We start from the raw sequence: 27,745 nt of genomic DNA, 5'->3' as shown, positions 1-27,745 counted from the left end.
ATGTAACATTGTGCATACCTTCACAATGGATATGCACAGCAACAACTAAAATAAAGCAAGCCCCTCTATCAGGTGGAAAGCCTAAAAATTTCGTGAATGTAAATGAGATAAAATTGGCTCCTAGGTTGTAATGTTCTGAGAAAGTTGTTGTGGTGGCTCTTCATCCCTGGCATGCCGTGATAGCCTTTTTTGCTCTGCGTGTTCAAGGCCAACAGGCGCTTGGATTCTCTAAAAGTTTGGCTGGCTTAGCTTGTTCAATAGCTTTGCGCATTAAGGGACAGGCAGGCATTGAAGCAGCCGTATGAAGCATCCCTCTTCCTGGAGATCTGATTCCTCCAAGCTTACCAAGATGCCTAATATTTGTATTGCCAGCTGTTGATCTAAAATGTTTTTCTTGGAATTGTTTAAAAAACTGTAACCTCAGTAGTCCTACATCTCAGTATCGCAGTTTATCCTGTTTTGAATCTATTCTCTCCTTTGTGAGGACATGCATCTTCTTTGCTTCCTCCGATTCCGATAACCTCAGGTGGTTTGCAGCTAGCATGAGTAACAACTACGTGGCCAACTCATTCCCTTCAGGAGACTTTCTATTGGCTTCCTCTCTCTATCCCATTAGGTTCGTGATGTTCGTCCTCACCTGCAAGACCCAACAAATGTTTTCAAACCATTTACCCTTTTGGCTCACGTATGCAGTACCCTTCTACCATGTGAAGTTCTCCTTCAACTCCTCTCTCCTTTTCCTGCTTTCTTATCTTCTAGCTCTTAATCTTTTGCATAACGTCTTCCTGGAAGGGGTTTCTGACCAGAGCATATGCGCCGCTCGCAGTGCACTCAGCAGTCCTATTGTATTCAGTGTGTTTCAAGTACTTTCTGGAACTGGGGCCTCCATCCTTTTTATCCCCTCAGATTTCAAAGAAGTTCTGCATATAGACTGTTTCTCATTTTCAGCTGCAAGTAGATGACAGAGTGTGACTATCTAGTTATACATGTGTGCCTCATGTGCGAAAGCTTTGCAGTCAGCTTACAAGCTATGACTCTATTGTAGAGAAGAGATAAGGGATGTGAATACTCTGTGCCCTTTTGCTTCACTAATATCACAAGCCTGCCACATTGTTTGAATATAGAAAGAGAAAAGTTGCCTGCTTCATGCCCTGTCATCTCTCTGCTCTGCCACTAAACATACATTTAAATTAGCTATGTCAGTTCCTCAGATTAATAGTGTGTTTCTGATTTGAATGGGTAAAAAATCTGTTTTCAATATAGATATGTTGATTTAAGCCATTCATGCTACACGTTGCTGTGTGTCACACTGGTAGCTGAAGTGAGTTTTACGTCAAGCTTTAGCAGCAAAGAAAACAGGCAGTGTCTTTTTCTGTACTGCAAGTTCAACTGTAAGCAAATCATGATCACATCCAGAACAGTGTTTTCTGAAAGAGGTGTGTGAAGTTTAAGCTACTATTTAGAAAATAACAAAATATGTTGTGCATCTTGAAATGTTGTTTTTATATTACTAGCCCGCAGTAGTTCTCTTCAAATTCAGCAGTGTCCCGGGTGCTCTGGTCACATAATCCTTACGAAACATCTCTCTCTGTCTTCAGGAATATTGGAAATAGCAAAATCCATGTCCCATTTTGCAGTGGTTTTCACACTGTAAGTGTGTGTGTGTGTGTGTGTGTGTGTGTATAATCCAGAGCTTTCTGAGGATACATCTTTTATCTCAGCCCTTGGGATCTAAACACTTTAGGAGTGATCCTCCCAAAATGTTTTTTCTCCAGGACAAATATCTCCTTTCTGAATAGATGGCAATTTTGCCATTGGAAAGGAAGCTAAGGTGTTGAAGATGGAATTAATGAGGAGTTCTTATCTCTCCTTTCTTGCATGTTTAAAACCTGAGGTCACTGCAATATAGATAAAACCTTGAGAGTTTTTGCAGGCAGGAAGTTAGCATCATTTTGAAGATGAGCCTAAACTTTTAAGACTTTTCTTCCTCATTTTTTTTGTGTGGTTGTCAAAATTTTGGAGGATCAGAGACTTGATAGGTAGGAGCTTGATCAGAGCAATAACATGGGCCAGAGCACCCCTGCCCCAGGGCCTGAGATATGATCCCACCTGGGATCCCACAGTCTTTTAGACTGAGAACTGAGGTCCTCTCTAGGCACTGAGACTTTCAGTCTCCTGTTTTTCACTTTCAGCAGGAGACATGCAGCTAAATGTCCCGAGGTCACTTGGAAAACTCGTTTGTTCATCAGACTGATAGTTTTAAGGATTCTCTTGCTGTTGGAGTCATTTCCAAGCATTTGCAAGAGTCAAGTTTGGGAAGGAGGACAGAATACTGTTCAAGAATTGAAGGTTGGCTGTCCTGCCTGACTTGACACCTCCCCATTTCCCATAAGTAAAATACTACACACACACACACACACACACACACACACACGATGTTGATTTTTCATATTTTTTTTCAACAGTTTAGCTAATACTCAGAAGTTTTAGCAGATCATTTTATGGATTAGATTTTTCTGTACTGAACTCATTCAGTGCCTAAGGAGATTACAGTCGGAAAAGAAGAAGACCCTTTGAAAGAAACCACAGGAAGAAAGGCAGCAAGAGATACATGCATATATTAAGCATGCTTTGAATACATGCCTTCAGAAAAATCCATCATTTCGTCTCACTTGCTTAATCAAACTTTGATCAAGGGGGTTAATTTATTCATGGATGTTAACCCTGCTTCCTTCAAAAGGGAAGATGTTTGAGAAGCTGGCGCAGCTCCACCAAGAACACACATATCCAAACTGATACGTCGCAGTACTTGAGCATTTCCTTTACTAACTCACCTACCTGTCTTGCTGTCATTTAGTTCCTCCAGGTCTTCCTGCTCATCATGCCTTGTTATGGCTCTGATCCAACCAAGCACTGAAGCAGCCCTTCACTTATGAAGGTGTTAAAAATGCACGTAGGTGCCCAGGGGGATTTACAAAAAAAATGTCCAAACTCCCCCCAAAATAGGCCCTGCCTACCACAAGAAATTATCAGGCAAGAAATCATCAGGTTTTGGAAATCCTTCTTGGCACTTACCTGTATCTTTGGCACTTGCAGCAATTAGCTGAATGAAGGCCCAGGGCTCTGGTTGTTCGTCATACTCAAGACCTTAATGGGAAAGGAAAGCTAGTAAGTGACGCTCCGTGACAACCAGATGAATGCTTAACTATGACGCCCCCTAAATTTCTAGCTCAGCCTTCACTAGAAATCCTCTTCAAATAATCAGTCCAAATCCTTGCCTGATTTTTTTTTTCCCTTGAGGAAGATTGACTAGTCTCTTCTCCCTTCTCACAGCTCATCATTTTCTTCTCCTTTTTCTCCTGTGATGGAGAAGTGGTTTCAGTAAATCTGTAGTGAGTGAACTCAAAAGTTTCTTAGTCTGCAGTGACTGATGTTCAGATTCTCGGCTGGCCACAGTGTTGGGTGTGGAACCAGGACCGAGCGGCCCGTGCGTGCCCATGTACAGTTTGTTTTTTGTTTTACATTAAGACCTGGCTAAAAGGGAGACTTCTACAGCTAAGACTTTTATTTTTATAGTTGTTTTCTTTCTTTCTTTCTTTTCTCCCAGGTGAAAATACTTTTAAAAGGCAGAATAGGGAAAACAAGCTTCTTGACTGGCTGCTTTTGAATGTAATCCCCGTGTACTGGTATACAGCGAGAGAAAGGAGCAAATGAAAGAGACTCCTGTTTTGTACAGCTGATCTATCAGGTATACACAGCCTCCAACAGGCCTTCAGTGATTATTAATTGCATAATATGTATAAGCTGTTCATCCTGTTGTTCTCTGAACAACTACACACCTCTCTTTTTTTATCTTCTTCGTTGTAGTTTCAAGATAAAACTTCTTCTTTTCTTTTGCCATAAATCTTCATGTGCTGGGTGGTTTTATTCTTTTAAAGATCGAGAGAACTAATAAGATAATAAATTCTGAGTGATTACTCTGCAAGTTCTGGAGTCTGAAAGTATTTTCATCATTTCTTGGGATTGAGCCTATAACCCCGAGGACTTGAATTTCTTTCCCTTTTATTGCTTTCATTTCTTGTCTTTTTGTTGTTCATGTTACCCTTCATCCTGACATGCAAACGCTCTCCCCGCCGCAGTTCAAACGGAACGGTGGGAGTGTTGGGCAGATGACACACCCAAGAACAAACCCATCTTGGCCATCAGAAATACGAAACGCTCCAGTGCTGAGGATGTCTGCTAATGCCCACTGCAAGTGACAGGACCTGGGCCTGCAAATTGGAGCTCTTAAACCTTGGTCGGAGCTGCCAGCTGTGGAGAGCCAGGCTGAATGGGAGACAGGATGACCCAGGCACAGCTCGGCTGCCGGAGGTGCTTCAGTTCTGAGTATTCCGCTGCGCAGCTCGTGGCCACCCACGTGTTCCTGCTGCGATGGATGGAGTGCTGCAGATGGGGATGCAGAGGCAGGAAAAGCCACGCTGCTTTAAAAAACAAAACCAAAAACCAGCAGGTTTATTTTACACCATTTGCAATCCTCTGTTAGGCAATGTTTGGACTTCATGATATTCAGGTCACAGAATTGGGAATTCAAGAAGGGAGCTTAGCATGGAGCTCCTCAACCACTGGTTTCACATTTGGTTTGTGCTTTCTGTAGGATAAAAGAGCTGTTGTGTCCATGTTGTGTCCGTGTATGCACAAAATTATATAGCGTTATAAAGTAGGGAAGCATTAATTCTGCAAGTGTCAGAGAATGGCACTGGTCCAGTGTTTGGAGGTATCTTATAAATATGTGCAGGAATAGTTGTCATGAATAGTTTTGTCAGGCTGACTTTGAGGTAATTGTGCCATTTCTGAAAGCTGAACTATCACCTGAATTACCAGGTCATCCCAAGCAGACACTGACTGAAGCTCTGCATGCTGATATTTTGAGAAGGTGGTTTTTTGTTTTTTTTGTTGGTTTTTTTTTTAGCGTTTTAAAAACCTCAGTAGAGGTTCTCATGTTGAATTTCCCACTGCTAAATGTCAGTCCAAGCTTAGCAGTGGAAAAGAAATCCTTTACACTCAGTGACAGGTTGAATCAGTGATATACTCTGTCCTGTCAACTTGTCAACTCTAAAATCCATATCTTCTTGCCCCAGAAGCAAGTATCGTGTCCTTTCTTTCCCTGAATCTTGAAACATTTTTTGCACTTGACCAGGTCCCATAAATAACTATTCTGCCCAAAGGCCAGGAGAATTTGGAAGGGAAGAGGAATCCTGTATTTGAAAGTAAGAGAAAAAAATACATATAGCCATATATATATATATAAAATATATATATATATTATTTTTATATATATGTAATACATTATATATATAATATATATTTTGTGTGTGTGTATATATATTACACATATATACACAATATAAAAAGCCATTTGGGCTTTGTTGGTGTAATAACGTCCTTCTGAGGCAGCAAACTTGAGACACAACATTTAGTTTTTGAAGACTGAAATATGTGTCCCCGTTGGGGTCCTTAGGCCTTCGTGGAAGGTGACGTGTAATGACTTGTGACACAGTCAGCTGCCAGGAGAGGGGAGGAGGCGGTTAGTGAGGCTAGGGAGAACCGGGCAGGATTATCAGCTGGATCCCAGTGCTGCAGGCTGAGTACCCGTTGGGGAGGCTGCGTGTAGGCAGAGTAGATGTGGCGTGAGCTCTGTGTGTTACGCATCAAATCATCTTTGATTCATAGGTAATTCATGACCAGAAGCAGACTCACCCATTGAGTAAGTTCAGTGCGACAGATATTTCAACATCTGTGGTGTGTGGGTGTGTAGCAGAGGAAGAAAATCAAACCCTTTTACATGCTGGTAGATAGACCAGCAAGATGCAATATGCTGTAAATGAGCATAGGCAGGAGAGGTGCACTCGCCAGCGGTCCCTGAGAGTGTGGATCATTGTATTTTCTCTTAGACACTTACTCTTTTGTATAAAGATTATAGGTTATTCTGTCAAAAGGCAGGAAGGCAGGAAGGCAGGAAGAGGATAGCAGGGCGATAGCATCTTTTGGCTGTGGGAAGTCTATGGAAAGCCTAACTCTTGTGTAACAAAATTGCTTTCCAAGTCGTCCTTTTTGCTGCTGCCATTCGAACTGGCAAAATATGACAAGCCCCGGTAAGGTCAGACTGCAGCGTTTAGCTGAGGCGCAGGTAAGTGCTGTGTACATAGGAAACTGTAGGCTGAGAGCACCCGTGTGCAGGCTAATGGATGAACCTCCTGTCTGCCCCGTCCCCCCGCTAGCTGTTGCTGAGCACATACCATCTTAAGGGAGTTACTGTTTTACCAAAAGTGCTTGAAAGAGTTTTACTCACTGCTGAGAAGTATCTTTCTTTCTTAAAGAAGCACCTGTGCCCATGTTTCTCAGAATGGTGTAATATGGGGTTTTAACTGTTTTGAGTACTGGGACTTGGGGGATTTCTGTTCTTGAATCCTTTTCTCTTCTCTTTATGTGAGCTGTATACCACAAAACTCCTGCCAGCATCCAGTGGAACAGCTTAGACCTGCCTTCCAGGGAGACCATGAGGTCCATCCTCTTCATCACTGCGGCTGAGGTTTGTGTTCCAGTTTAGTCCAGCCTGAGTGTCCCTGGGCAATGTCCTTCTGAAGTTCACAAGCCTCTCTGCTAGCATACAATTCCTAAGAGCGGTGCTGAATTCACTTATTCTGAGTTGATTGCCCTTCATGGTACGTCTGTGTAACCTGAGCTCAGCTTACCCAGTTGCTCAGTGTGCCTCAGTTCCCTTGGCTTTTGTGGTAGGGTGTCTTGCACCGAGGGTGTAGCTGCCTGCCTGTCCTCGGAGCGCTGGTGTCAGCTGGGATCTTGGCCCTGCTTGGCCAGAGTGTGCTGCGTTCATTACAATTTCTCTGTGAAATTATAAGAGGATGGGAATCACCAAAGGGTCATCTATGTTAAAAACAGCCAAAAAGTGGGATAAAAAACATAAAAATAAGGATGCTTCTGAAGTGACTCATGAAAGGGGAGTCAGCAGGTCAGTGAGGTATTTTCAGACTCCAGCTATTCATAACTTTCATTGGAGTAGCCCTAGTGCCCACAATTGGCAGTCACAGATTGGTTCTTGTCGGGCGCTTTTGGCACATACTGTGTGAATACCAGCCCCCCTGCAATCGGTGGCAGCTTTGCCTTCGATGTCTGCTGAGCCATATTTTAGCATCTCCAGTAGAGAGAGAAAGCAGAGGCTGCCTCCAGCAACTGCACAAAAGGAGGTGCTGCTGCTGGCCACAGCGCATCCCTGCAGGAGCTGTCCAGACTGGAGCAAGAGGGAAAAGCTGCACCTTGGCTAGGTCAGTGCCTGGCACCGTGTTCATCCTTATGAAAGGCCTTTCAGTAAGGAAATGGCATTTCTGCCCCCAGCCTATATGGACATAGCTCCGGCATGGCTATTTCCCAACTGCTGTGAGGAGATGCAGCAAGCTCTGCGTTAGCTAAATAGCAAGGGCAAGGCCAGAACAGTCTTAAAAATTATTTCTGCCTGCAGTGCTGAACATCCTCTCACCACCCCAGTTCTGCTTGGGGAAGCCTGGTAAGGGATTAGATACAGGGATCAAATGTCACCACTTCCCCCCAGTGCCAGGGGTACAAAGAGGACTTGTCAGACACTATTTACCGTGGTGACTCCTGCGTTGTAATTACAGACACACCAGGAAGGGCTGTGCTTTTTCACTCCCTGTAGGAAACCGAGGCATGAATTAGTCCTATGGACCAGATGTTTATTTCTACTAATTTTATCCAAGAGTTCAGTGGAGTTGCTTGTGATTTACAACCACTGTGGAAGATAATCAGCCATGAGAATTTAGCAAAACGTTACCTGCTTTAAACCCCAGAGAGCAAAAATAACTAGCTACTGTGCACAGTAGCTGCGGAGCAAATCAAACTGCTTTGGTTTGCTGAAGTACCATAACAAATCTCATCCTAGCGTGGCAGTTATTTGGTAAATGTAATTATTTCAGTCAAAGCTGCTTCGGGATGAAAAAGAAAAGCAATTCTCAGCCTCTCTTTAACTCTTTGACAAGGGTGTGGTGGGCGGAGGGGGGAAGTAGCTTGTTCTTATTTAACTGGGGGTCTGTGACATGCATCGTATTATGAAACAGTGGCTGGCAGGGAGTCAGGCATATGTGCTGTATTACACAGTGTCATGTCCCACTGAGCCAGTGACCTCGTTTGCACCAGAAGGCAGTGGAAGGGCTGACAGGCCGATCCCGGCCGAGGCTGGGGCTGTTTTGTCACTCTGGGCAAGCGCGTGAAGAATGCCCACTTTTCCCCCCATTAGCGTGATTATCGCTGCCCTCCTCCTGAAGGGCACAAGGGGTGTCGTTTTTCAGGATCAAGGGGCTACTTTGGGTTTTTCTTCCCTTTCTTCTCTCCTTTGTTGTCCTGTATCTCCCGTCTCCCTCGCCTGCACCCTTCTGCTGCTGCCCAACAAAAGCAAGCCGGTCTGTAAATTACCGGGGGGGGGCTGAAGCCAGAGAGTTTGCATCACAAATTCGTACAACCACAAACTGAAAAAAGCTGTTGAGCCGTCATTGTTTATAATTAGTTTTTGACTGAAGGCCCAGTCTGCTATAGGGAATGGTTTTATCTTCGTGTATGTGTGGGTGGGAAGGGAGAAGTAGGGAACAGAATCAAGGAACCAATCCTTATCCTGAGGGGAAGAAAGAATAGGGTAGTATAATCTAAGCCCTTGGGATCAAAGGTGGAGCCAACACAGACATAAACACCTTTACACTGTGTTCTCTCCCCGATGTTGCTGATTAAAATAGTAAATAATGAGCTGGGACAACAAAGCTCTTAGCCTGCGGATACACACCTTTCCATTCGGTCAGGCGGGCACTGGCAGCCCTCCGACTGTTCCGCGTGCGACTGAAACTGTCTCCGGGCTGTGTGATGCTCCACTGCGCTCCGGCTCCCGGAATGGGCCGTGCGAGTCCTTGGATTCCCTCCCGGAATAAGGGGGGAAAGGAGACAAAGTCCACGGCAAAATCCAGCATGTAAAATCTTGCCAACGATGCCAGGAAGGCACTTGGCCTATTCCACGTCCTCCCAAAGCTGTGGCTAGAGCTGGCAATAGGGACTACATATCCTGGGGGAAGGTCTCTGACTCCCCCTACCACTGAGGAGCTGCCTCAAACCTCACGAGGAAGCCAGATGTTTTAATGCCTGTTTACAGAAGGGAGGATCCAGGGAATGTTCTATGAAAGACATTCTATAAGCACCGCGTGGTTTAGGGTGCTGCCGTCTTGGTACCCGAAGGAGAACTTGAGTGCACGAAACCCTGTATTGATATTCCCGGGTTCGGGGAAGGCATTTGCAGAATGAAAATCTGCTCTGACCAGAATAAGCTGATGAATGAAGGAGAAAAAGAAAAAAAAGGAAAAGCCTCACATATTTTAGCCTGTATTCCCAAACACAGTGTGGTACTTGTTATATACCACTACATCAACAATTCATTGTTAAAACAACAACAAAAAAATGTGCATTCTTCTTGCAGCTGGACTGTGGGCACTGCTAAGTCTCTCATATTCCACATACTTAAGAGCCGTGCTGAGGACTGTTAAATTTGTTCCAAAACACTTGGAAATCCAACAAAATAATAATAGGAAAAAAAAAAAAAAGGACATGGTAAATTTGGAATTTGGCATTTGATCCTGTTGGTCTGATAGCATGTTTTCACCCCAGGAGATTTTAAATATTTAAAGCTATCTCTGATTCTGCTAATACAAATCAAGTTGCTTGGATTGGGTTTGCAGTAGCTCATAGGTAGTACTTCCTGATGCACTTTTGTTTACTGATGTTACTAGAGTGAGAGAGAAGCATGGATGAGATTTCCTAGGTCCTAATTTCTAGTCTCCTTTTATTGCAACAGCCACATGCTAGAAGGCACTGAGTAACATCCACATGTTTCCTTCCCAGTAACTGGTAGCAGAGAGGCTACTCCAGAGAATCCGTTTCAACTCCTTGCTTCTTATCAAAATTTCCCTTTGACTTCCTGCCTAACTCTATTTGCAGGCAACATAGATAGCTCTGTCCTTGCAATAACCTTGTCCTCTAGCTTCAGCAACCCTTCTCGTCCTGCGGTTTACGCAAATATTGGCATGGAATCGGTTGTGGCGCTTGTCAGGGAAGCCTGGTAGAGGAGGGATACAGGTGGAAATCTTTCTGGGGTCAGGCATGCCCAAAGTCTTCCTCCTAAGAGCAGCCTTGTGACTGTGGGCTGGCTTTGTTGGAGGCCGTGGCGATGTGGGGTGGCGCAGGGCGCTGCACTCCCACGAGCCTGGGGCCGGTGCAGGGGGGCTTGTTGCCCCTTGGGCCAGACTGGCTTCATTTCACCACTGCGCGTCTTGTGGCTCTCTTCCTAACACCGAGCCCACACCGGCAACGAATGCGTTGCGCAGCAAAGAGCCCGGAACAAAACCGTTTGTGTTAGACACTCATCTCTCCATATAAAGCCTGTCTGAGCTCTCATCTTTTATTCACTGGACAGCCAGTGCTCCCAGTGGCTTAAATGTGGAAGGATTGTAGGAGTGGGGCTGGAAATTTGGCAAAATGCAGGAAGTTATTATCCGGCAGCTAATTGACTCTTTTCTCCTTCAGATGTTTAATTTCTTTTTAATGAATGTGGGGAGCTCTTTGTAGACAGACTTTTCTACCACCCCCCCGAGATAATGGAGAACAAATCCTTCCTAATCTGGTAGCGGTTTTCCACTACACTCTTCATTAGTGTGATCTGTCTTGTAAAGTCAGTTGTGTCGTGGGAGATGAGAAAAAGCTGTATGGATGAAACAACATTGCTGAGCAATGAGTTAAAAGAATTTGTGTGTTTAATTTGTATATAAATGTATGTATATTCCTATACTTAGGTTTAAATGGTGCATGCAAAAATTGTGTGTATTTACCGCTTAACAGGACTGCCCAGGAGCATTAAATAATCCAATAGACAACAAGCTAACCAATTACAGTATCAAAGCAAAACCATTAAGCTGGATTTATTATGCGCACCCACCTTTCACTCATTTTCTGCAGCCTCTCAAGCCCAAGGCTGCGCAGAATCCCAGAGTTCAGCTTGTACTTTCATTGGCTCATTTGCTCAAGAACTTAACTTGGTGCTGAACACATCTCAAGTCATTACCTGGGTGAAATCCCTCCACTTGGGTGGCAGCTCAGCCACTGAGGTCAGCAATGCCGGGATGGCCTCCGTAAAGGTGTGTGAATTCATTGCTGAGTGGCTGTGCGTTGCTGCAGTTACAGCAAAGGTGCTCGGAATGAAAACACAGGCTTAGAATATGTAGCGGCGAGGCCTATCATTTTTGTCCTTTCAACGTGAAGCAGAAATCAAGGGCTGTCTTAAAACTGGACTCCACGTATCTAACTGGGGCAGAGTATCCTGGCAGGAGATAGGAAAGTAAAAAGCTTGGTATTTCAAGATTTGTTAGGTCCTGCTTGCGCCCACAATGTTGCCTGGCTTCTTTCTGTTTCATTATCCTTTTCCCCAAAATACACACAGGTGATAAGAAGCACAAGAGCACTGGACTGCTTAAGTGATCACATGAGTGCCCCACTGAGGTACGTGTAGCAGTGCCATCGTGTCGGGCAATTTGCAGTTATATCTGAGCAGAAAAGCTTTCGAAACAAACACAAACAACTGCCACACAAATCTGAGCCCATTGGCTGGCTGTGTTGAAGGCACAAACCCCAAAATGGCTAAGGCCAGGTGCTTGAGAAACGTTGGAGAATTCCTTTGGAATTCCAAGACCTCCAGGCTAGAAGGAGGATGGAGAAATTGCTGCAATCCTCTTGTGTGCGCTTGGTATTGACGTAGTGGGCTGATGAGTCCTTCTGATGTGGCGTTTAGCTCAGAGACGGTTTAGGAACCTGCAAACACGGTCAGCCTGATGGAGCTGGTGGTGGCTGCAGAATTAATCACTGCTGACACCTACGGCTCGCTGGGGAGCCGGGATTTTCTTTGGGGAACTGCAGTTCAGCCCCTCCCTCCTGTGTCTGGCCCACGAGGAGACATCCAAAAACTCTTTTAATACCAGAATTACATTAAAGGCAAGAGAAAGGAAAACAGTGAGGCAGCAAGAGCGCTGCACTGAGATCCAAGGGGAAACTGTTGGTTCTGACATCTGGTTTGCAGATCGGTGGTGGTCTGGGAAGCACTTTCAGGTGGTCTCCAGAGCTGTTTCCGTCACAGTAGTAATTCTCAAGCACTACCACTTCCCGCTAGTTTGAACCTGAATCTTTTAGTAACACTAGAACTGAATAGAAGTCAGCTAGAGGCCTCGGTTTTGGTTTGCCAGAGACTAGATATGTAGGGCCACATTTGGATAGATTTTCTAATATTTAGTAGGCTTCTGCTCCTCAGTGAATGTGTTTTGCTTTCAGTGGGACTCTTGTGTAATCAGGAACTATTCAACATGAATAAGTAGGTCAGAATCTGCCCTTTAAACTGTAAGAATGACATCTGCTAAAAGTACAGTATTTCTGTTTCACGTTTTCACAGCTTTTACAACTGGGATAGAAATGTCAGCACTTCAAATTCCAGCCCAAACTACCAAGTGAGTGCAGAAAATGCCTGTGGATTACTCTTCAAGAACAAAAGTGATAGGAAAATAATAAATGTGGATCCGAAGGTAAACGTCTTTTTTTTTCAATATTCTGGTTTCCTTTAGGCAGTGGTGTTGGAATACTAAGTGGTTGAAGTCTGATGACAAATACTGTGTTTTTCAATATGCACATAACGTTTCAGGTTTACTCAGTCATGTTATTCCCCTTGTTAACAAAACTACTATGCTCCCTGTCAGGATGAACTTTGCTTACCTTGTTTATGGTTTTATACCTTTAGAATACCTAGGCCTTTCTCTCGTGAGGGCAGCAATCAAAAGTTGAACTGACTGATAAAATTGAGCGATCTCCAAAGCAGGACTTCTCTCCTTTCCTTTCCCTGCTTTTCTAAACCTTCCAGACAAAACTAGAAAATGTTGTCTATCTTGCTAGGACGGGAATCAGCCTGAGTGTATATCCTAATAACTACATTGGCTACAAGTGCAAAGGAAATGGAAGCAGAGGAGGAGGAAAGCAGGACTAGCTGGAAGTGCTGAGGATCGAGGCATGGGAGACTTTCAGAGCTAATGGGCTGACAACATAGGGGCAGGGGCATCTGGTGTGGCCAGGCAGCGTGTTGTAGTCAGGTGATGCTATGTGTGCCTCTCGCTAAGGTGGCAAGCTGTTGGTATGTTGTAAACCCTGGGGCTAGTGTGTTATTTGCTCTTAAAAAGATGAGCTTTCTATTATGAAACATGCCTGCAGGGGGATAAAAATTAAGGAATACGAAGTCGTTTTGAAACAAAATGCAAGAATGGTTATATGCCAAATCCTGGCTGATGCTGAACACCAGCAAATCCATAAAGCACCATTGACTCAGGCCTATGAAGGGTGGGCCATCTTCCATCCCAGCACTTCAGCAATGAGCAACTGAAAGTAGCAGGATTCCTTCCGCTCCCTGCACAGCCAGCAGGACGAGAGCTGTCACTGTCACACAGGCTGTAAAAAGGGGAAAGGCAGCGTGACTCTGCTGTGACAACACTGCTTGGTTTTACCATATCCGTAAAGTCCACGAGTACCAAGGTGCTGATTCTCAATCCCTCTGAAGAAACACGACAGTCGTTTTGCTACTTGTATAAGACTTTCACTTGTCTTCGGATTTGTTCCAGTTAAATGGAATGAAACCTAATGATAATTCTAAGAAAATTATTCCGTTTTTCCTCTTTAATGCAAAATACTTAAGAAGTCCTCAAACAGGCAGCCCTGCTAAGGTTAATTGGCTATGCAATATATTGAGATTGTCACTTATAGGGGTCAAACTGCAATTTAAACCCTGTACCATACAGAAACCTGACACTAGATGCCTGTTCTTGTGGATACCTGCTAAACCAAATCATGTTACATCCAGGATGAATATTATAGACATAGATAATGTTATAGCTGTTGCCAGCACAAATTTCCTAAATTCTTTCTCCTAAAAATAGTGCTATTAAATTATGCTATTATTGCTGAAGTTGATTGATCTATGTCACGTATTTCAGACTTTGCCCGCTACCGTTTAAGTAACTGTAGTTATTTAGATTTGCAATGCAGTTGAATCCAAACAAAGCAAATGTATGCCTAAACCAGAGTCACTTCGGCATCCTGTTTCCAGCCATCATTGAGAGCTGCTTATATTTCCACATATATCCTTTGTTTGTGAACTAAATGAGCAGTAATCTTACAAACAGTTTCCCGGGATAAGGAACTGACTGTTCCTTTAGTGCTAACTGCACTTCTAAAAAGCATACAACCAAAGTCCTTGGACTATAGATTGGATGTGACAAACACACCCAGGCTTTGGTTACTTTCAAAACCAACATGAAGTAAGCTGGGCAATAATTTGTTTGGGTTTGTACTGAACAGATCTAGGATGATGGTTTCTTTGATGTGTTTCCCATGAAAGATGGTCACATATGAATAGCAACAGTACAAAATATCAAATTATATGTATTTCAAAATAAGTGTATTGGTTTGTTAGAAATTCAAAAATGCATACCTAAAAAAGTGTTTGGTTGCATTGAAAGGGGGCCACCAATCTAACTTCCTACAGCTGCAGAACATCTGTAACAAATAACCAGCTCTAGCATCTATGTGAAAGATCCTTGCATGCTGAGAGCCATCCCGTAAAGCAGGGGTGTAGGTACGCTTGGTCTCCCTGAGGGTTGCAAGGCACAGGTACGTGGGTCTCTGAGATCCACTCGGCTCTGGTTTTTTTCTGCAGCACTTGGTGATGCAGAAGCAGCTTTTCAGAAGTGCTTGCTACGGGCCAAACTGAAATCAGAATGACGTCTCGCAGTGGTTTCATCTCTAAGAGACTCAGTACCTCATCTTTACAGTTGGACCTTCTCTTTGATCGGTTAATAGTCCAGGTTTTCCTAGCTGTGTTTAGCTAAAGAGCTGTTACCACTGTCTTTCCTTCTGCTAAAGTGGAGAAATTATAGATGACCTGGTCTTGGAACTTGGAGAAAGGTCCACCCTCAAGAGGGGCCAGTCCAAATTTGTGTTGCAAGGGAATAGGAAGATTCATGAAAAGAAAAACCATGCCTTGTGTCTCCTGACTGCAGATGTGTAATATTCTGTGTTTCAGGCCTACCCAGGAGACAACACAACACGGACACCTATTCAAACAGATCTCTACCTCCATGTTGTTATCTATGACCATATCCTCAGAAGAGGAGCATAGGGTCCATCTTCGCGGCTGTTCTCCCAACTATCTGTTTAGTTACCTTAATGTCATCTAGAATTAAAATAAGCAGTTGAAAGAGTGGATTTTCAGACCACTTTGGAGTTGTTTTTAACAACAGTTGTTTTTTGTCTTCTTGAGGGAGGTAAATTGGAAGGAAGTCACCGCATTGATATGCAGTCTATGTGTCAGCGTCCCTTGATTGCCCTCTCTGAAGTCCACAGTGTATGTGAGTTCTGCAAAGGCACCTAGTGGGATGAGTGGGAGGAGAAAAATTTGGACCCAAATTTTTTCACTAGTCATCCAGCAGGGTCGCCAGCTACACGTGGAGGGGCTGCATTCTTTCCTGGAGTAAAGTGTAATTTCCCAGCAATGAAGTGTTCCAAATTATTCCTTTGAGACTCCTTTCAAGGAGGCCTGGGCCTCTGTGGAACAAATAATCTCATTTAATATGGACCAAGCCATTCACAGGCTGGCCCAAGAAGTCACCATGGAGGCTGGTAAATGTAAAGAAATTTGCAGTGCTTTGATGGTAGTAGTTCCTTGAAGGCCACTTTTCATCTATTCCTGTTCTTGCAGCTGTTCTAGTACCAGCTTGCCAGAAGTTGAGGCAGCAACGCAATGGCCCAAGGGACTCTCTTCCATTCCCAGGGCGCTTGGCTAAGTTGCCCCTACTTACATGACCCAGCTGGTAAAACCACCAACGTAGCTGTCTGCTTGGTGGAGAACAGGAAGATGGCACAAAACTAAGCAGCAGACAGAATTAGGAGAAAACAAAGAATTCTAATTATTACAGACAGAAGAAGTATGTGGGGGAGAAGTAGTGTGAACAAAGGCTGAAAGGGCCTGAATAAAATTCCCTGGACCTTGTCACTTAAGTGAGTGGATGATCTCCTCAGACCTTAAAACTGTGACTTTGTGAAGAGGACAAGGAGGGGAACTCGGAGAAGAGAAAAGATGGTAGCAGTGCTGAGAGGCTTGCCATAGGGTGGGGTTTATCTACCAGCCTCATCGCAAGCATGTTCCTTTTGGAAAAGGCTGAAGGCCTCGGCCTTAGCAGTTGGTGCATTAAAGATCCCTTTAGTGCAAGGAGAGGGAGTGTTCCAACAATTACGAAGTGAAAGTTGTTACCTCAAAGCTGCAATAATTTGGGAGAGAGCTTTAGAAGGCTTGTTTTCTTTCCCATAGAGTTTTCAATGTTGTGAAGTTCTACCGTTTGCAAAATACAGTAAAATCTTTCACTGTAACCTCTTCCTTTGGTACGTAGGACTTGAGTCTGCAGGACTCTGAAACCTGAGCAGCAGAGGTGCAAACTGGAGGTCCCTTTCCTCATCGCTGAAGTGCAGGCAGGCTGTGGCCGGCGCAGAGCGGAGCATGGCAGCGCAGATCAACGGGGTAGGCCTCGGCGCCACTGCCAAGGCTCGGCCTCCATAGCTAGGCCGGCAGAGCCCTCTAGTGTAGGCGCGGCAAATGCCAACGGGAGGCCTACCCAGGCCCGGGGACAGGGCCCGAGAGAAACCTAGCCCCCCTGCGGCCCTTCACCCCAAAGCTGGGGAAACTGCCAAGCCGGCGGTAGAAAACAACTGGGCAATGACAAATTATTGCCTCTTCCCAGGGCTATTAACGGAAAGAACCAAGCCCTAGGCGGTAGCCGCTCTTTGGTTTTGCAGCCCCATGAGTTGGAGACATGCTTCTGCTCAGCAAAGGGAGGCCTTGTGTTCTTAGAGCAGATTTCTCTTGCCGTTGACGCTTCTGCGTGTTTTCCTCTCTTTGTTTGACTGTACTGAACATAAAGTTTCTTGCATCTCATTTGAAGACTGGACTTTTGTGATTGAATTAGGAGTTTGGTAAGGAGGGTTGGTAGGAATGTAAAAGATCTATTTCATTCCTTTGAACCACTGGATTGTTATTATTATTTCTCAGTTTAATCAGATCTTAAAGAAATATATATATTTATATATATATATATATATAAAAGAAATTGCTTGCTGAAGTTTGGAGACCATTATCTCAAAATCATAATAATTAAATGTAAAAGAAAAGAAGTAAGACTCAACAGAAGTGAATTTTCAGTTGTAGAAGTTAATTCCACAAGTTCAGCTTCCTTTGATTTATGTTTTATGAATCAACACTTCTGATGCTAATAACACGGAGTCTAAGAGTATCTCCTGTGTGCATCTCTAGGAAAATGGAAGGAAATCTGGATTCAAATGGACTTCTATGTGTTTTCAGGGCATTATCAGTGAAAGCACCAAACCGCTTTATGTCTTTAAATGCAGGCAACTGGAAGCTGTGAAGTGGCCTCCACCTGTGCAGTTGGTGGTGGCCTCCTTTTGGGTTCTCATTTCATGCATTTTAGACTAGAGCTGTAATCTTCTTTTTAAATAAGAAGTTGTATGTATTTTTTTTTCCTGAACTAAAGTACATGCAATGAAGTAGTTGTAGTCATTGAACCTACAGGATTAATCTTTGAAATTCCCTCCTGCAAAATTCTCTCCCCTGTGAGCTAATCTCCGGGTGTCCTGTCTCTTCAAAACCTAGGAGCAGAGGATATGATTAATGAAAGCTCAGATGTGACGTGTCGTAGCCCTTTGATAATCCTGAGTGGAAGAAATTTTAGTCTCTCTTCTAAGTGGTGAGCTCTTGAAAATCTGCCCCCAACCACTTCCATGATCTGCCGTACATTTTAAAGAAACGGTTTATTATCCTAACCAGACAGGATAGCACCTATAGGGATAAAAATGCTGTTATCTCGTATTTCACCCCATGCTAGCAATGGCAATGATGTTTTTTCCCAACATCTTGTCACTGTTCTGCCCTGTGTAGGTACGGAGGGGATCTGCTAAATACATGGTAATCAAGAGGAAAGCATCCCAAGAACTGCTAACCACAGGAAAGCCCCTGGATCCCCTCCTCTGCTCTGCAACTTTTAGGCAGAAACAAATACAAACTGTCCAACTTGAAATTATTGTCTGCTGTAACCAACAGGTTTGGAAACTTATCCAGTCTGTTCTGAGAAGGGAGCGTATATGATGGCTGAGCATGATGTTTACTCCAGATGTAGAATAGCGCGTAGCCCAAAGACAGACGATTTTATGCACTGATGAGAAAGGGCATCTTTGCAAAGGATCTACGAAACTCTAGATTTTATACCACCATGACGTGTTTTTTGTTTTGTTTAGTTTTGTTTTCCCCAAACATGTTTAAACTACATAAATGAGTTAAGGTCTACAGATTTTAGCCTGAATATGTTTTGGATTCTTGCATTTTTCTTTACCTCCCTTGCCAAAATCATAGTTTTGTTCCTTTTATGTGGAGTCTGGATCTTTGGTCTTGCTTACAGGTTCAGAACATTTGTTGTTGTTGTTATTTTGGATAATAGGATGAAGCTAAAAAACATGAGATGAGTGGTGAACAGCTCCATCCTGAGCCACAGACAGAATCACAGGAAGAATTGTTATTTAATACAAAATATGATGCTTTGAAAAGTCACTTGAAACCGAAAACTGAAGTTCTTTGTTCTTACACTATCATAACAGGATGCTTCAGGACATTGTTAGAAATTTTTCCTTCTGTTGCATGAGAAGAAATTCTGATGAGATCAATGTGATTTTATGGTGGTTTTGTGGATGGCCAGCTGCATGAGCAACCCAAAGCAATGGCGGTAGTTAAGCCTAGATTTGAATTTGATAGTTACATATTAAGGTGTCTGCTCAGAAAGCACAACGCACCATGTACTCTCAAGTTCGTGATTCCAGCAGCAGCTTTGCAAATCCAATTGTGTCTTTAAGCCTGATTGAAGGAAACAGAGGTGGCACCTTATTAACTGACCCCTGACATCAAGAACGGTGAGACCTCCCAGCAGCACACAACACGGTCGTTAAGTGTTCTCCTTTTGGCCATCAGTGAAAGAGGTTGTGGGGGAAAATCCTCCCTTAACTCCAACTCTCCCCGTACAGAAAAGAAATCAGATTAAAAATGAATAAAACCTCTGGGCAATTCTCTGCAAGGCAGGCAGGGACAAGCAGTGCAGGCCAAGCCACTGTTCCCACTGCAAAGAAAACAAAAACACAGGTGCTGAATGTACTGAAGCCATGCAGATTAGCCCTGTGTGCAGTACATGCTCTTTACAAGAAGAAAAAACATCACTCTTGTTATTTGGCTATTGTTCGCTCGAGGCATGTTTTATTTCAGCTCAACTCCAAGCAGAGTTATTACAGATCCCACAGCAGAAGTTCTCCGTGATGAGAGAAACATGTGATCTCCGAGCCCTAGAGAAGAAATTATTCTGGGAAGGAACTTCCAACGGGAAGGCTGTTGCTGGCCACCTGAGCAAACACCCAGCCTAGTAAGCATAAAAAAAGCAAGCATAATGGATGTATATGTGTGTATATATAATGGCTGTGCACAGGGGTAGCTCGGTAAAAGCTTCTCTGCACTCCTAGCAAAAGACTGATTTTCTGTACACATTTATAAGACCGAGAGCTGGGAGGTTTATAGGGACGGGACACAGCTCTATCCCCCAGTGAAAGGAAGGGGAGAGCTAGCTCCATATGGTGCAGTTTGCGCCGTGCAGTTCCAAGTGCTGCTTGCTGACGTGCGGTTTAGCGTTCGCCTGTGCTAGTTTTGAGCTTTATGGATTGTGCATGGGAATGTGTGTATATAAAGGAGACAAGGGAATGATTTGGAGAGGGAAAAGCAAGTCGTTGGGCGCTGACGGCAGTGGATTCTGACTGGATCCAAAAGAGCAAATCCAGCAAGCAGAGGCAAGGCTGCTCTGGAGTGATGTTTTAGGGGAGGGCAGCAGTTGCCTTCACCAGAGATTATGGATCTACTACAAGAGCAGGATTGACTTGGTGGGGCGGAATACATCCTACTGAGAGCAAGGGTGGTGTCACTGATCCAGGAATTCGGTGGCAGAAGTCGTGCCAGAGCAGAATACACGGAAGCAAAGAGATGGCACAGCGGGCTGAGGCGAAGCTGCTTAGGATACTCATCAAGTGACAGCGAGAAGAAGTGGCTGTGGGAGCCACAGCAGTGGAGGTTGCCTTGGTGAGTAAATGCTGGAAAGCCTGGAAGCCAGGCAGCTAATAAGCGCAAGTGCGGGATTGGCCTTCACATGCTGAACAGATTTTGCTAATATCACTTTGTTATGCAAATAGGTAATTATTTCATTTCCCCCAGAAGGAGTATTTGTGGTTTCCTCTTCCCCAGGACTTCCGAATGCTTGTGTGGAAGGCACAAACAACTCCAGACTTACCAGATATGTGCATTACATGGCAATTGCTGAAAGTGTGGAAACCAGGGAATTTTAGTGAGGTTTTTAAGCAGCACTTTTGCAAAGGAGCGCTGGGAAGCGGTGAGGTTGGCCCAGATAGCGGCACAAGAGCTGCGCTTTCATTTAAATAAAGTTAATTAAGATTGAGGCTTGCTATGTGCTCAGGGCTAAGGAATACAAAGGCTAGGTTGCTTACAAGTTACATGGCTGTACAGCAGCATGCGAAGCACAACCCGGAGTCTTACTGGCGGATCAGGTTGGAGCACTGCAAGCCAGGGCCCGGCAGGGAGAGCGCAGGATCCGCATTAACCCAGACGTGATCCACGCTGGCAAGTGAGACATCAGACAAGGGGCGCGCACGGGCGCTCTTTCTGCTCTACTGTGGTAGAGTAAGCACAGGCGAGCGGCCCGCTTAGGAAAGTCCAGCCCTGCCCAACTAAAACACACGTAACCCCGTTGTTACTGAAGAGGGAGAAAGGAAGTCAGGCTGCCTTGTACACAGCCTGTTGTTTCAGATGGTTTGAGCTCGATTGTGCCCCACGTGTGTGCCTGCAAGTGCATCTGTAGGGACACACCAACAGGCACGCGGCAGCTGGAGTTCAGTGCCTAATTCTAGACGCCGGATCAGAACTTACCAGCATTATTTGACCCCTCTGCATCTTCTGTCAGGAGTGCCAAGGGGAGGGAAAAAACTGTGGTAGATCATCTGGAGAGATCCAGATTGCTATCTCAGCTTTGCAGATGGAAATCTAGAGTGACTTTGTTGGATAGGACTGAGTCGATCTGTAATCACACCAGCGTGTGCGCAGCGTTTGTCCCACATGGAGATGGTTATTGTTTCTGTCTGCCTGCATGTGTGGTTGCTTTCCATGCCCCTACAGCTGTTTTGTGTAGAAACCTGCCCTGCAGACTGCCTAAGATCCGATTCGGCCATTTGTAGCAAAATGATTTGTTGGCTGTGCAGAAAGGCAGATGAGTTTATTTGGATATTCCAGAAGAAGTGATTTAGGAAGTTGGACCATGTTTTGAGCTTTGGAGCCATTCAGTATATCATACTGAAATGTTTGCCTTGTTTTTATAAACACAGGAAAGGTAGGTAAGCTTTTGTTCCACTTTGTTGCTTTGATGATGATGCCATTGAACAGCTACATTTGGCAAACCAAGACAGAAGAAAAAGGTGGGGAGAGGGAAAATAAGAAATTAACACCACATTTAGTCATCTCCATTAAAAATGCAAAATATGTAGGGTGCTTCTGCACCAAGTTCGGACTAGATCTCATCGTGCACAAATCATTTCTGCTGCGGTGACATCAACACCAGAGCTTGACACAGTCTTTAACCCTTCTTAGCCTTCCAAGTGACCTGGTTTGCCTTTGGAAAGCTCAGAAAGCCTATGGGGGTCACGGGAGACCCAGCTTAATCCCCAGCGAGGTTTAGGGGTTTCATTCTCCTGAGTGCCTCTTCAGGCGAAGCCAGGCGCAGCTCTGCTGGCAGCTGGAAAGCTGCGGGCAGAATGAAGATGTTAAATTGCAGAACTATTACTAACATTTGTTGCATTTTGTAGGCCAGCCCGTTACATGATGAAAATCATTACAGCATAAATCACTAAAGTAGTCCTGGTTTTCGTACTGAGTAAGTATCTTCACAAGAGTGTTGGTAAAAATGCAGCAAATCTTTTAAGTGTGATTATTATAATATGGTGAATCTCAACTGTGCATAGAATATTGAAATCTGGTATTTGGTGCGAGATGAGGATTTGACCTAAAGAAAAGACCGCAGGATTTGACTGCGTATTTATCCTAAGCAAAGAAAGCTTTTTGCCTCATCAGTCAGTTGCCAAGAAGGGTCTCGGGGAATCACGGTATCACAGGATAAATCAGGTTGGGACAGACCTCAGTTGGTCTCTGCCCCAACCTCCTGCTCTTGAAAACCTCCCAGGGTGGAACTGCACAGATGGACAAGGCTGTGGGCAACGTGCCACTGTCCGCCCCATAGCCGCCCTCCAGGTACCGGCGGGCTGCTGTGAGATTGCCCCAAAGCCATCTCTGCCCCAGAGAGGGCCCCTGCCTCAGCCTCTCCTCACGGGGCAAAGGCTCCAGCCACCAACCATTATGGTGACCTTGCAGAATACTTACATATACACACACACACACACACACACACACACATACATATATATATGCATTTTTTTAAGAGAAACTCAAGAAAATGTGTTAGCAAATGCTGGCTTCATTGCGTTGTTAAGTGTTGGCCCCATGAAACCTGGTCAGCCAGTGCATCCAGCCGAGAGCACCCATCTGTTCCACTTAGAGCAGGATTCAGGCCCCAGTGCGGATTAAGAAAAACTGCAAAACTACTTTTCCATTCTGGAAGTAGCACCACTGTCAAAATATCTACTGAAAACCAAACCACGGGTTCTTTCCATAACCTTCACTTATGTTTGTGAAATGTTATTTAAGAAAGTGAGCTGAAAAGATGCCATGAATTTCAGATGGGGACATGGTCAGAATCTGAACTAACCAACCCTAAATTACTCGAACCAAAATGCTTCATTTTAAAGGATACTGTTTTCTCACTTTGCCCAATCCTTTGGCTTATCTCTCAGTGTTTTAATATGTCCATATCTTGGCAATAAACATTTATAGGTAGAAAGAAAACAAACCATGCCTGAAAGGATAGCAAAGTTGCTTCTGACAACTCCTCAAAGGAAATTGTGTAATCCAGTAGTGCTGAATATTCATCAAGCCACGAAAGAAGACCTACTTCCCTGTCACTATCAGCAGATTCAGGTACTGTTTGCAGGTGCAGTCACTGCTATGTGCATGACAAGATACATATTTTCAAACATAGGCATTAATTTGGAATGCCATCAAGAAGGCTACAGAAGAAGCATTCTCGCCCTAAACATTGTAGTAGTAAAATGGGTTAAAAAAATAAATTAATGGGTAAAAAAAGAATTAAACACAGCTAGACCAGCACTGGTATGCCCCACATGTGATGGTGTCTTACATAGAATACTGAGAGCAAGGAGTGTCCTGGTAGACTGGGTTTACTGCTTCCCAGGCCTGCACCTGTGGTTTATTTACTGCGTGCGCACTGCCTTACAAAAGACAGTTCTGAGGGACAGCAAAATGGCTTGGAGAGTTGGGATTAGCACGTTTCTTGTTGACCTGTCACAGCAGAAAGCTCCCAAACAAGAGGGGTCATGAAGATTAAACCCTCCCAAACAGATAGAGAGTCTTTTCAGCTCGGGGATGAGTCCAGTTTTGCTTAGTAGCTTACTGAAGTGCTGCATGGTAAGCCTGATATTTATATTAGCAGAATCACAAAGGAATTTTAGCCTGCATGAGGGAATATGATGGAATTACAAGCTTGGAGGCTGCATATACTGATAGTAGCATGAAACCACCCTGCTGGTTTCCTGGGAACGGGAATATTACCCAAGGGAGTACCTCATCTGTGAAAACAGAGTCCCTTCCAGCACGGGCCGTAGGCTCGTTAGCCGTTCCTCGCAGCGCATCTGTCTCTCGCTGTGAGGACACGGCTTTGACACGGCGCGAAGAAGGGCCGAGCGCTCGAGCTCGTGTGCCTGTCCGTGTGCCGCTGAAGGCAGAAGAGGAGCCGCGCCGGCAGGGAAGGCAGCTGCCTGCTGAGCAAGCAGGGGGAAGCGGTTCCCGTGGGTGGCAGCGTGCGGAACACAACGTCCTGGCACCGGCACCGTGCCCGGGGTGACTGAGGAAGGCCCCGGCAGAGCCCCCGCGCGCCAGCGCTGCCTCGCTCAAGGTGAGCAGGGGTTCGTCGCGGACCGATGCTGAGCAGTGTCACTCTGTGAATATCACTGCCCCCGAAAAACAGCAGGGATAGCAAAGCGTTGAGGTATCACACATTAATGGGGCAATTAGATAAAGGTTAAATTAAAGCTGTGTATTATTCAGATATATAATTTTCCAATAGTGCTGGTCTGTTTTAAGTCTTTTCCTTCTCTTTGCTGCTGAGGTTTGGTACGGCCACAGAATAACCCTCTCACGTCTGGCAGTACTGGTTGCATCGTCCTTTCCCCTGGGCTCGCGGGCCAGCTGTGCTAAGCAGAGCAAGCCAGGCGACCTGTCCCTTTATCCCACCATGTCCTTGCCCAGTTCCACTGCTGCCCCAATCCGCTTGTGAATTCCTTCTTTCCACTTCCCCTCCCATCCCATAAATGCCATAGGCAAACACATTATTATAGGGTTGTAGAACAGCTGGAATCTGACCATTATCTAAATAACTCATTGAATTGGATATTTCAGATTTTCTTTTTTTCTTTTTTTTTCAGACTGAGCTTAAAATGTAGAACGTGCCTCCTGGTGGAAAATACTGCTTTTGTAAGAGATAAGGGTGGCTTCAGTGGCACATTGAGATGTCCATAACATCTCTGCAGTTAAAAATACCCCCATCAGAACCAGTCTCCTGAGGGTGACCCTGTGGGTGCCATCACCTCTGTGGTATTTATAATAGAGGTACCGTGCCCCGCTGTCAAGGCTAGGGACACAGCTTCGCCGTCGCACCCGGCACCAGCACAGTTATATGGCTTCAGGGGCCCTCTTTCTCCTCTTGTAAATCAACTTAATTATTTTAAAACCTGTGGGGTTAAACTTTAAGCTCTCTGGGACATGGACAGAATGTTGTTTCCTGACCCGCGCTGCAGTTGCTAGTGATTTGCAGCACTTGCACCTAAGAAATGGAAAAAAAGTAATAGAAAGGTGCAGAAGCCCTGTTATCTCAGATGGCAGCTCTGAGAGCTTGCCAGCCATTATTTACTAATGAGGAGTAACTACTTACACGTGCTACTTCAGTTTGTTTTGCGCAGTCACGGCATGTAAAATCATATAGTCAGTTTAATCTAAGGATAATTTTTAACATTTGGAGTTTCAGGACTGCATGCGATAGAATCCCACTCTACCTGGGGGACAATTTGTAAAGCAAGCGATATTTGAGACTCCATCTCTGCTTCTGCACTTCCCCAAAACCTACAGGGGCAGCCTAAAGCAGGGGGGGTTCAGAGAAAGAATCTTCCTTTCTCCCTTACCCCAAGAGTCCTCTTTCTTTTCAGTGCTTGAAACAGGATTGTACTGGACTGGCTTTCTGGTTTAGACAGCTAACCTAAACAACCACAGGCAGGTGGCAGGGCAAGGTTCTGGGAGCCAAATTCTGAATTAATTTTGCATAAACAGTGCTTTATGCTAAGCCTTAAAAGATTTAAAATAAAAGTAGAGCAATAGGTTGCCTGGGCTTCCGTGCAGAGTTTCAGCTGGTCCTTCTCTAATCTGCCTTTGCTCAAGTGCTGCGTGACGTACGTAGGTGCTGGCTCTGCCTATTTCTCCCTGAGCAAAGGCATTCCCAATTTGCAGTGGTCCAGCCTCAGAAGTCAGGCTGCAGTGTGTAAGATCCCTCATTTGCTGGACGCACAGAACAGATCACATTCTCCTGGCCAGTTATTTGGCATTGTAAGTTTAAGAGACTTGAGTTATGCTAGTGTTTTATTAATGATGCCTCTCACCATTAGAAAATAACATCACTCCAGTTGAAACAGCACTTGTATTTGACCAGTATTTCACTTGCCCCAAATCTCTTTGGGGACTGGAAGTGCAGTCATGGTGATAAATCAGAGATGGCTACTTGGGCTGAAAGTTTCAGCTATGAGTTCCAATCATTTTGTTTCCATCTTGCAGAGAACTATATTTATTTTGTTATTTGTGTCCCAGAACCTGATCACACCTTAATTTCCTGGATATTGAGTTGACCAAATGTTATGTTGCACTAATGCAAGTTTCTTATGTAGAGATGTGGAATGTAAAGTTAATATTGCTGTTAGCATTACTAATAAATTCTGTCGTATTTGTATGTATACATGTATATGCTGTGTACATATATGTATAATCTTTTTAGATGTGTGTAGCAAACTGGATGCCTTGAAACAGTGTGAAAATGGAATATATTTTCATGCATTTTACCATCAAAAATGATCAGTCTGCTTTTGGAAGTCATCTCTTCTTACCTGCCAGTAGCTGCTCACTTGTAGTAGTTTTATTATTAATAGTGCATAAGGATGTTGGGTACCAAAAGCCATATTCAGTAGAATTTGAAAGACAAGCTTGTTCTCTCCTTTATACCTCTTGTTCTCTCCTAATACCTCTTAATACACACTTAGTGCATGATAATGATACGTTTTCTGTAGGTGTATAGTGCCATTAGGGTTTGCTTTTAGGTAGGGGTCTTTTAGTTACCTTTTGCACGCAAGACACAAATGGAAACTCTATACTCCGGTTTTAGCAATTAGCCCTGTAAACAGCCTGTTGAAAACATGAGTGCTCCATGCAAGAATTATGTTGTGTTAGTGCATGCAGCTTAAGCTGCAAGGTAATTTTCTTATTTCCCTTCATAAGGCTGGAAACAGAGTCGTTTTCCAAATGTGAGCTTAGGTATTAATAAGCCTGGCAAACACAGAGAGGTTTCCCCTCAGCAGATGCACGGGGTGAGGCAGCCTCACGGTGGGTCGCAGGGACAGTGTTGCACGTGCCATGGGGTGTTACCAACAGTTGTGGGGCTGGGGAAGGGTGAGGCTCTTTTGCACTTTTGCTGGTGAGCGCCTCTCAGCCCAGCAAGCAGTGTCGGGCTGTACTGGAGGAGTCCTTGTGTGCGGGATTTCCCTGCCTCATCCCATGGAGCGTGCACACCGTCCCCATGTCCAAAAAGGCTTTGTCCTCCCATTGCCTGGAGCACGATGCCTGTCCCTGCTCCAGCTTGCTGCGGCTACCGTGGCCAGCCCTGGCTTGAAGGGGGACAGAGGAAGAATCGGAGTGCCAGTGAGGAGGACGGGCACTGGAGAGAGATGGACTCAATGCCCAGCACAGCCCAATTTCTGCCCCTTTCACCTGCCTGGCAGGGACCCGTGCTCTGAACCCAGCCGAGACCAGACATGTTCGCCAGGAGGAGCCTGGATGTGATTTGATTCAGGACTTTTGTCTCTGCACTGCCCTTGTATTTCGCTGCCTTTGGAAGAGGCTTGGGTGGAGGTGGTGGGGAGAGGAACATCCCGTCCCCCTGTGCCCTCGGGGCGCAGGCGGTGCCAGGCACTGCATGCGCAGGGCCCGCGCTCGCCGAGCCTG

General features: G+C 44.8%; 1 protein-coding gene across 1 annotated transcript in view; it reads left to right on the top strand.

Moving 5' to 3' along the window:
• CFAP299 (cilia and flagella associated protein 299) overlaps positions 1–15,361 on the top strand; it is a 169,248-nt gene extending 153,887 nt beyond the window's left edge. The window contains exons 5-6 of the mRNA XM_026042561.1: positions 12,557–12,686; positions 15,227–15,361. Of these exons, the coding sequence (XP_025898346.1) occupies positions 12,557–12,686; positions 15,227–15,322 (226 nt within the window). The 3' untranslated portion in view covers positions 15,323–15,361. The remainder of the gene's footprint in view (positions 1–12,556; positions 12,687–15,226) is intronic.
• The last annotated feature ends 12,384 nt before the right edge of the window (positions 15,362–27,745 follow it).

The sequence above is a fragment of the Nothoprocta perdicaria genome, unplaced genomic scaffold (genome assembly GCF_003342845.1).
Source record: "Nothoprocta perdicaria isolate Ctin4 unplaced genomic scaffold, notPer1 scaffold_308, whole genome shotgun sequence".
NCBI lineage: Eukaryota > Metazoa > Chordata > Aves > Tinamiformes > Tinamidae > Nothoprocta > Nothoprocta perdicaria.
This window is presented reverse-complemented; position numbering and strand designations above follow the sequence as displayed.